Source organism: Malus sylvestris, chromosome 10, assembly GCF_916048215.2.
Source record: "Malus sylvestris chromosome 10, drMalSylv7.2, whole genome shotgun sequence".
Lineage (NCBI taxonomy): Eukaryota > Viridiplantae > Streptophyta > Magnoliopsida > Rosales > Rosaceae > Malus > Malus sylvestris.
Window position 1 is genome coordinate 34,757,383 of NC_062269.1, and position 10,600 is coordinate 34,767,982.

General features: G+C 37.8%; 1 protein-coding gene and 1 pseudogene across 4 annotated transcripts; both read left to right on the plus strand.

The window, feature by feature from the left end:
- Window positions 1-6,042, plus strand: LOC126586038 (uncharacterized). 4 transcript variants are annotated; one of them, XM_050250741.1, is made up of 4 exons: window positions 1-276; window positions 3,910-4,029; window positions 4,548-4,815; window positions 5,503-6,042. In XM_050250741.1, the coding sequence occupies exons 2-4, from the start codon at window positions 3,946-3,948 to the stop codon at window positions 5,649-5,651; spliced, it is 501 nt and encodes a 166-aa protein (XP_050106698.1). In that variant the 5' UTR covers window positions 1-276; window positions 3,910-3,945; the 3' UTR covers window positions 5,652-6,042. The 4 variants fall into 4 exon arrangements, with proteins under 4 accessions (XP_050106698.1, XP_050106699.1, XP_050106700.1 ...); XM_050250742.1 differs by having other exon boundaries at window positions 1-247; XM_050250743.1 differs by lacking the exon at window positions 3,910-4,029.
- Window positions 6,043-6,310: 268 nt separating this feature from the next.
- On the plus strand, window positions 6,311-8,711 carry LOC126584507 (pentatricopeptide repeat-containing protein At4g19890-like; annotated as a pseudogene).
- Window positions 8,712-10,600: the final 1,889 nt, after the last annotated feature.

The window sequence follows — 10,600 nt, forward strand, 5'->3', positions numbered from 1 at the left end:
TCCTCCTGGACACTCTCACTCCCAAACTCTCAGACCTCAGTCCCTCGACAGTTCCCTCGACTCCAATCGTCCTCCCCCTCACCAACCGTCGATTCTCCTCGGCGAACACAACGGCACCACCCATCATCCTCCTCGACAACATCCCAGAGAACCCAGGCCATCACCCCTGCCGTCGATTCTCTCATCTTAGACAGTAACCCCGGCCGTCGTGACCGCCATCACCCCATCACCGTCGTCGAGGACACTGGTACCAGTCATCATCCCTCTAAAATTTAGGTAATTTTGAATTAGGGTTTTGTTATTAATTTGAATTTTGGGTGTAGGAATTTTAAATTGGAATTTGGGATTTTAGGGTTTTCGAACTAGGTTACTAGAGTTATTTTGCAGTAGGTTGATGATTGAATTGGTAATTTTGCAGTAATTTGGCAAGCTTTGATGCCTTCTAACTTCTAAGTTCTTAAGGAAATTAGATACTAGATTAGTAGAGAGTGTGAGTCTATACATTTCTTCTTCCTTTTGAGTTGAGTTGGATCTTGGATGCAAAAACTGGTCAAAATCTTGGTCTGCATCTGCACCACAATCATTTTTCATGGAGCTTTCGAGCCCCACTCTGAGTTTGACAATATGTAGTCTCAAACCATTTGGTCTGTTAGAGCACGGAGTCGTGTTCTGCATATGCATTAGTATTTGGCTTTACCCTCGGCCCCTCATCTGCATATCAAATTTCGCTTTGATTGCTGTTGCAGTTGTGTCAAATGTCCAACCTTCATCCACCGTATAAAACGCTCTTCTGTGTAAAGGATCATTGATGAAAAATTACAAAATTTCGTTTGTCCTCTTTGATTCAAAAAATGATCTTTGAATCTGAAAATGCCGTGAAGAAAATTGAGTTGCTTTATCTATTGGTATCCGAGGAATACTTTAGGTTTTCTAAATTTCCAGTCTGTTAATTTGGTAGTCCTACAATCTTGTCATTCCTGGATCAGAAGCAGACCGGAATATTTTTTTTTACTTTGTGAAGCTGCTACTAGCATTTCTGTTAATAATTCCTCTATTTCCTAAATATCATTCATCATACTGTTTTATTGTAAATTTCCCAAATGGTCTAGACTCTAGAGTAACTCATGTTTATGTTGTTTTGGATTATTTGATTCTTGGAATTTGGATGTCTTGGACTTTCGGAAATTTTGTATGTTGATTTGTTTTTTGGATGTTGGACGATTTAATATTGTTATTTTGGATGTATTGTTAATCTATGAACTTGGATGTTGGACTTTGTATTTAGATGGATGTGAATAATGGTGAATTTGTGCAAAATCTGCATAAATGCAATATTCCCAAATCCTAATGTTGGACTTTAGGATATCTAATCTGAACCGTTTGTAATTAAAATGCAATTAAATCCTAACGTTGGACTTTAGGATATTCCCATCTTGTATACTTTAGGATATTCATCAAAATGCAATTAAATCCTAACGTTGGGCTTTAAGACACAATAGAATAAATTAACTTTTATAAAACCAAATTACTTCATATAATAAAGCAACTCAACTGCACTGGGATTGTTGGCCAAAAACAAAATACACTACAGGCAATGATGGTTTAACAAAACCCAATATAATATATCAGTTAGAAAGGGGCCAAGCGACCAAGGGAATTTCGAAAAATTAAGTCAGGTAACTAGATATTTCTTTTTAATGTCAACAAGTAACTAAATTTTAATAGATTAATTTTGCGTTAACAGTTTCATACAGCTTGCAATATCTAAATTAATAACCTTATGGTTCCAATCATTTAATCAAATCATTTGTTATCGAAACTTTCCAGTCCTTTAATCTAAACATTAGTTATTGAAACTTATGAAATATACTGTCATGCTTGAGTTCAAACTTTCCAACTTCATAGCTACATCTCAAAAAATTCTCTTTGTTAACGGTAAAACATGCAAGTCTGCAAAGAAGGAGGTAGAGGTATAAACGTACCTGATTTCGAGCTAGAAGGAGATGCTCAGCTTCAGTCTCGAGCTCAATTAAGCTTTTCTGGAACTGCTTCATGGTCTCATCTATTCTTTACTCCTCAATAAGTATCCACCTAATCGTATTCTGAAACATAAGCCATTATATGCTATTCTTAGTCTCTAAAAGAAAACTTTGTCAGGGAATAGAAACCAAAAGAGTGGTCTAAACGGAAACATGTCATCCGCTTTAAAACCCGGTCATCCCAAGAACAAACACAAAGACGAGCAAATATGATAATATACAAAGAAAATCTAAAAACAAGTGAAGGAGAAAGAAACATAAGAATCTCATCAACTTTCCAAGCAATTTAGACATCTCCCATCAAAATTTTCTTGCTTAGACAGAAAACATTATTATCTGACTGAAAAATATCTAGCCCCTTCTAATACACTTGAATTCAAATACAGTGTAAATATCAAGCCAACCACACCTACTTAGTCTAATAATCATACAAATAACACAAAATAAGCAACCGTCCACACTCTAAATCTCAAAAATCCGAATTAATGATGCAGAAATAATAATGTAAATCCAAAAATCAGAAGAAAAATTAGCAAATGTATTAAATACCAAAAAAAAAAAAAAAAACCAAATCAAAGAAATACCTGATCAAAGAATGGAGACGATTAGATGATTTGTTGGGAATATTAGTGTGGGTAGATGAGAAGCGGTGCTAAACCCTAGAAATTTAAAAGGGGAAGAACAATACCAAATTGAAAAACGATGCTGATTCATTTGTAATTGAGGATACGAGATGGAAATTGCAAATATTCACAAGGGTAATTTCGGTAATTTAGTCGAAATACCCCCTATCTGTTTCCCCTGTCAAACTTTTGGCAGTATACTAAACACGGGCTTTACTCGGTATTGCGTAATGTTTAGATTAAAGGATTGGAAAGTTTCGATAACAAATGATTTGATTAAATGATTGGAACCATAAGGTTATTAATTTAGATATTGCAGGCTGTATGAAACTGTTAACGCAAAATTAATCTATTAAAATTTAGTTACTTGGTGACATTAAAAAGAAATATCTAGTTACTTGGCTTAATTTTTCAAAATTCCCTTGGTCGCTTGGACGCTTTCTAACTGATATATTATATTACATTACGCAATACCGACTAAAGCCCGTGTACAGTATACTGCCAAAAGTTTGACAGGGGAAACATATAGGGGTATTTTGGGTAAATTACCGAAATTACCTTTGTGAATATTTGCAATTTCCATCTCGTATCCTCAATTACAAATGAATCAGCATCGTTTTTCAATTTTGTATTGTTCTTCCCCTTTTAAATTTCTAGGGTTTAGCACCGCTTCTTATCTACCCACACTAATATTCCCAACAAATCATCTGATCGTCTCCATTCTTTGATCAGGTATTTCTTTGATTTGTTTTTTTTTTGGGGTATTTAATACATTTGCTAATTTTTCTTCTGATTTTTGGATTTACATTATTATTTCTGCATCATTAATTCGGATTTTTGAGATTTAGAGTGTGGACGGTTGCTTATTTTGTGTTATTTGTATGATTATTAGACTAAGTAGGTGTGGTTGGCTTGATATTTACACTGTATTTGAATTCAAGTGTATTAGAAGGGGCTAGATATTTTTCAGTCAGATAATAATGTTTTCTGTCTAAGCAAGAAAATTTTGATGGGAGATGTCTAAATTGCTTGGGAAGTTGATGAGATTCTTATGTTTCTTTCTCCTTCACTTGTTTTTAGATTTTCTTTGTATATTATCATATTTGCTCGTCTTTGTGTTTGTTTTTGGGATGACCGGGTTTTAAAGCGGATGACATGTTTCTGTTTAGACTACTCTTTTGGTTTCTATTCCCTGACAAAGTTTTCTTTTAGAGACTAAGAATAGCATATAATGGCTTATGTTTCAGAATACGATTAGGTGGATACTTATTGAGGAGTAAAGAATGGATGAGACCATGAAGCAGTTCCAGAAAAGCTTAATTGAGCTCGAGACTGAAGCTGAGCATCTCCTTCTAGCTCGAAACCAGGTAAGTTTATACCTCTACCTCCTTCTTTGCAGACTTGCATGTTTTAGCGTTAACAAAGAGAGTTTTTTGAGATGTAGCTATGAAGTTGGAAAGTTTGAACTCAAGCATGACAGTATATTTCATAAGTTTCAATAACTAATGTTTAGATTAAAGGACTGGAAAGTTTTGATAACAAATGATTGGAACCATAAGGTCATTAATTTAGATATTGCAGGCTGTATGAAACTGTTAACGCAAAATTAATATATTAAAATTTAGTTACTTGTTGACATTAAAAAGAAATATCTAGTTACCTGGCTTAATTTTCGAAATTCCCTTGGTCCCTTTCTAATTGATATATTATATTGGGTTTTGTTAAACCATCATTCCCTGTAGTGTATTTTGTTTTTGGTCAACAATCCCAGTGCAGTTGAGTTGCTTTATTATGTGAAGTAATTCGGTTTTATTGAAGTTAATTTATTCTATTGTGTCGTGTTAGTAACACAGTGGAGGATTGTGTTTGTTATATGAAAACGCAGATGGTTGAAAATGACAGGGTGAGGAATGGGAACAGAGAAGCACTTACATCTCTGAGGAAGATAGCTCGGACAACCAAAACTAGCGTTCCATCTCCTTTCGAGTCAATAATGAAGGAGATTGGAGGGCCTCAATCAAGACCTCTGGTGAAGGAGGTATGCCCTACCTGTGGCAACCATGACTCAAATGACCGTACTTGGATGATGTTCCCGGGAACTGATGTCTTTGCAAGGATTCCATTTCATGCTGCCCATACCATCTTGGAGACAGGTTTTCTCTCAAGCCGCTTATTTTTCATTTTATGCAACTATTTGGGACATATATCAACTGTATCAGTAAGAAGTTTAACTCTTTCACATATCAATATGTGCATTTAACCATATCCCGATGGATTAATGAGTAATCTTGAATGTCCACTGTAGTAGCCCTTGTGAGCAAAAAGGGTTAAATAAACTATTTAGGATCTTTTAATAAATTGGTTGAGTTATTTATGAATTCTTAAACTCTTGAAGCTCTAGTGTTTTGTTTAAAAGGCCTATAGATGTTCATGAAGGTGCCATCTTCTTAATGCAATTTCCATTAAGCTTACAAAAGGAAGCTATGCTTGAGATTACCTTGGCAAATTTGAAATAAGATCAGAGGGATTTGTCCAGCAAACTTTTAATTTGTCGACTTCATAGTGTTCTTGCTTGTCAATCATAATTTCTCAAACTTAACCACTGATGCTTCTAAGAGGAATTCATTCGAGTTTTTAGATATGTATTGTTGTCCAGTCTCTTTTACCGCCAAAGTTGGGAGTATGGCTCGTGAACTCTCAGAATTCATGAGCTTTCATCTGTGCTTTCTTTTTCTATGTTTTATAGATATATTATTTTATAAGTCGAATGCTTTGTAGCTTCATTATTTATTTTTCAGAAAGAAGATTCTGAACTTTTGGTTGTTGCCTTTACGATGCAGAACAAGAACAACTTGATTTAGACTCTAGAAGGTTGCAAGGCATTGTGAAGGAGAAATCCCTTGTGATTTCGGGCAAAGGTGCCCTTGCTGATAAGATCTGTCCGGGTGTGCTGAAGTCCTTGGTAACCCTGACAGACAAACCAAGGTGAATTGTGCTTGATGCATTAATATTCAATTCTGTTATAACCTCACATCCACGCCCAACTAAGGAGAAAAGGAATGAATGTTAATCACTCTGGCTACCATCACAGACAGAGCTCCGTGTAGACTAGTGTTCATAATTTTTCCATTGTAGCTCTGGTGCTGTTAACATCAGAAGTTTCGCCAAAACGGGGATTGATTGGAATGGAAAAGCTAGCAGTTGTCACATACTTGCAGAATAGGAAAAGTGTGATGTATCATATTGAAGGGATTCATAATTTTGTTGTTAAACGCTATATTTTTGTGCGCTATTCCATGAGTCCCCAGAATTTATGTTGTTACTTCTTTCGTAGTGCTCATTTTCCTACTTGAATTCAATGAGCAAGACAGGTTCTCAAAGTACTTGAATTCATATGCATGTTCGTCAGGATGCCCCCACATCGGTGCTTCGTGCTATATTTTTCGGCTTTCTGTGTCCTCTTGTGTAAAGTTAGTTCCTCCTTGCCGAATGAGATTGGTGTCAGGTTATCTTTGTTCTTGGGGGAACCATTTTGTTTTAGGTGCGTGGAAGTTTCGCGTGCCCAGCTAATAGAATTGAACACAAATGAGCTTGTCTTGTATATTCTTGGTTGTCACGGTCAAGGTTGAAATATTCATTGCATTTTAAAACGGGCCGAGTCCGGTTCCTCCAAATTTGGGCCCGGCCCGGCCCTACCCGTGCCCACCCGTACTCCAACAGCAACAGAAGCTATTATCCCCTGCTCCAACACCCAGTTGTTTATTCTGCACCCTCTTCTCTCTCAGAACACTCTCTTCCTACACTCACTATGACGCCCCAAACTCCACCGCGGTCGCTACCGCCATCGCTTCTTCCCAATCGCAGTCACTGGTCAGTTCATTCTGCTCATTGGTATACCAATCCTATTCCCCACTAACCCATCTGATATCTTCACCTCCCAAGCTCAATCTCGACTTAAATCCTGAATCTTTGACCCACGAGCAGGCCATTTCCGTCGTCGCTTCACTGGCTGAGGAGGCAGGTTCCATGGCGGCGCTGAGTTTCTTTTACTGGGCAGTTGGGTTTCCTAAGTTACGATATTTCGTGCGGCTTTACATATTCTGCCAATGTCGATACTTGGCAATGGGATTTTGGATCATGAAGTGGTCCATTGTATGGTGATGAATTTCGCTGAGATTGAGAGGTTGAAGGAGGCTGCTGATATGGTGTTTGAGATGCAGAATCAGGGTCTTGCGTTCTCGGGATTGCCTGTGATCTGGGTTTGGTTGAGTATGCAGAGAATCTGTTCGAGGAAATGTGTGAGAGAGGTGTGTCTCCTGATTCCTTGAGCTATAAGTCTATGGTTGTTGGGTTTTGTAGGAGCGGGAGGGTTTCGGAGGCAGATAGGTGGTTGAGTAAGATGCTCGAGAGAGGTTTTGTATTGGATAATTCGTCGTTTACTTTGATCATAAACATGTTTTGCGAGAAGGGTCTTGTAGGTCGAGCGTCGTGGTGTTTTGATAAGATGATTCGGATGGGTGTGAAGCCAAATTTGATTAATTTCACGACGATGATTAATGGGTTGTGCAAGAGGGGTAGCATTAAACAAGCATTTGAAATGCTGGAGGAAATAGTGAGGAAAGGTTGGAAGCCTAATGTGTATACACACAGAGCATTAAGCCTAATGTGTATACACACAGAGCATTAGGCTTCCAACCTTTCCTCCTAATATGTTTTGCGAGAAGGGTCTTGTAGGTCTTGTCCTACTGCAAGAAAGGTTGGACTGAAAGGGTGTTTAGACTGTTTCTTAAGCTGGTCTGGAGCGATACTCACAAGCCAACTGTGCATACATATACTGCTATGATCAGTGGATATTGCCGAGAGGACAAAATGAGCCACGCAGAGATGTTGTTGAGCAGGATGAAAGAACAAGGATTAGTTCCTAACACCAATACGTATACTACTCTCATTTCGGGGAATTGTAGAGCTGGGAACTTTGAAAGAGCATATGAGTTCATGGATATAATGGGTAAAGAAGGATTCCCTCCTAATATCTGTACATACAATGTAGTAAATGACAGTCTCTGTAAAAAGGGGAGGGTTGAAGAAGCAAATCAACTGATTAAGGGAGGCCTTCGCCAAGGATTGGCAGCTGATGGGATCACTTATACCATTTTCATATCCGAGCACTGCAAACGTGCTGATATTAATAGGGCCCTGGTGTTTTTTACTAAGATGGTGAAGGTTGGATTGCAGCCGGATATACATTTGTATAGAACTTTGATTGCTGCCTTCTGCAGGCAAAAGAAAATGAAAGAAAGTGAGAAACTTTTTGAGTTTGCTGTGAGGGCTGGCTTGATTCCCACCAAGGAAACCTATATGGCCATGATTTGTGGGCATTGTCGGGATGGAAACATTGCTTCAGCTGTTATGTATTTCCAAAGGATGGGCGACCATGGTTGTGCACCAGATAGTATTATTTACGGTGCTCTGATGAGCGGGCTTTGCAAGGATGAGAAATTGGAAGAGGCTCGTAGGTTATATGATCCCATGATGGACAAAGGGCTGTCGCCTTGTGAAGTCACTAGGTTGACATTAGCGTACAAGTACTGCATGAAAGATGACTCTGCCGCTGCCATGGTTATGTTGGAAAGGCTAGAAAAGAAGCTCTGGATCCACACGGTGAATACATTGGTCAGGAAGCTTAGTAGTGACAAGAAAGTAGGGATAGCAGCATTGTTCTTTCATAAATTAGTGGACAATGACCAGAACGTGGATCGCGTGACACTGGCAGACACAGACGATCTAACCTCCATCGTATCCCTCATCTCGCCGCCGTCTCCTTTCTCTCGCCGATCGTTGGGCCAGTTCCGTCTACAAGGACCACAATGAGCGGAGCTTCTTTGAAGTTCGAAAGCCCCATTTTGATAGGATCAGTGAATTACTTATTCACTAATAAGCATTTTATTACTGTTATGTTAATGGCACCTTGGTGGGGCTAGGCCTTTAAATTGAGCTCTCTCTTGTAACGGTTATGAACTTTTATTAATTCAAAAATATATTCACTGGAGCTCAACTCCTTCTTCTCCCTTCGCCATTCTTCCATTGCTGCAATTGTTAAGGTTGAAGCAGGAACTGTAGGTGGTTGCTATCATTGGTATCACCTATACACGATCCTAGTTTCCCTTCTTGATTGCTCCTTAGGCTGTAAAATTTGACCTCTGTAAATTTCCAGGTTATTCTGGGACTTCGTCAACAACGCAGAGTTCTCTTCACAGCGCATTCCGTGCAGCATAGCTCGATAGCAGTTTTAGGTGAGTCTCAATTGTCTACATATGATTTTGCTTTAATTTGTTCATTTTCTTTCGAATTTCTGTGCAAATATTTTTGTAGCCCAAGTGATTTAAATTTCAAATTTATGTGTAAATTGATAAGTGTGGGTGTAGACACCCAATATGGCTTTTACATGGTGTTGCTATCTGGTTTTTGACAGGATTATATTGGGGACCGTCCAAATTTTGGTTTAGCTGCAGATGAAGCAAGATCAAAAGGTTATAAATTAGAGGTATAATTTAATTTTATATTTGATGCATCATTAGATTAATGAATACAGCGGAACATTGACTTGGCGTATGTGTTTTCGTTCATTTTTTAGAATGGAAAACTGAATTTTGTGTGTTTATGAGTGTGTATATATTCAGTACTTATTTAATTACAGTGGAAGTGATTGAAAATTATCGAGAATTAGTACAAGTTTACACACCAAAAGAAATATATCGAAAATAGCATTATTTAGTAGTAAGGAAAATTAGGGTTTCAATTAAAGGATGGCAGGAGGAGGAGGAGGAGGAGGATGACCTTTGGAGCAAACACCAACTTGGGCAGTTGTTGATGTTTGTTTTGTTTTGGTTTTGGTTTTGATCCACATCGAATATTTCATTCATTTAATTGGAAAGGTTTCCTTTAACACGTAATTACGTTAATTTCATCTTATGAAGTCACTTTCGGGTTTATTATGAAAGCGAAATGAGGTATTTTGATTAAATTTTAATTGCACTCCTTGCAGTGGTTGACTAAGAGAAACAAAAGAGCTCTCTATGAAGTTCTTGAGAATATACTATGAAGGCTCCTATCTTTGCTTCTAACAGTAGGACAAGACCGCGTTTAAAATATGTGTACATCGAAGGCTGTTGAAGCAACTTGGCATCCATGCAATAATAAGCAAGATGTCAAATCAGACAAAGGCAAAGATAATAGTGGTGCTTCAGATGACAACTCCCGCAGAAGGCTTCTCTCAGCCTTGGATTCCAGTGGGGGGGTGGCCGATGTGAGCTGCTGGATATGACAAATGTGCAACCAAGGTGCACTAAATTGTCCATGCCTTTAGTTTTATAAATTATGACAAGGTGATATACATGTTCTCTCTGTTTTTTTACCTGTACAAATGAAATTAAATGTGATTTTGCGAGGTGCTTTGATTGCTGCCAATTTGATTCTGAAAAATAATGTCCACTGTTGTCTTGCATATGATCTTAAATGCTAACTCTGTAGCCACGAATGTGTTATATTTACTGTTAACGTGATTCTTAAACCATCTATGTTAATTGTACAATGTCTTTTTATATCAGCGGTGTTGAATGTATATAAAAGTCAAGTTGCTTATCTTACCATCTGTGTTCATTCATGATTGTGTTGAATTTATTTTGGTTAAATGTGTCTTATTCATGCGGTTGAGGCTAATACATTCAATTCCCGCAGCAAGGCGCATACATATTTTCTAGTTATTCCTAAAATAACCTCTAATATTATATTTCCCTACCCACTATTATTCCTAAAAATTGAAATGTTATTTCCCCAACAATTAAGTCTCATCCGACGATAATCTACCAACAAATAGATGACCCTCAAAATACTATGTTGCTGTGTGATTCTGCACTCCAATAACTACCATAAATATCT

What these genes read in the sequence shown, in the direction of transcription:
- LOC126586038 (XM_050250741.1), top strand. Translation starts at nt 3,946, where the DNA reads ATGGATGAGACCATGAAGCAGTTCCAGAAAAGCTTAATTGAGCTCGAG. An exon ending in TCCTTCTAGCTCGAAACCAG is followed by an intron (nt 4,030 to 4,547) that starts GTAAGTTTATAC and finishes ATGAAAACGCAG; the next exon opens with ATGGTTGAAAATGACAGGGT. An exon ending in CCATACCATCTTGGAGACAG is followed by an intron (nt 4,816 to 5,502) that starts GTTTTCTCTCAA and finishes TTTACGATGCAG; the next exon opens with AACAAGAACAACTTGATTTA.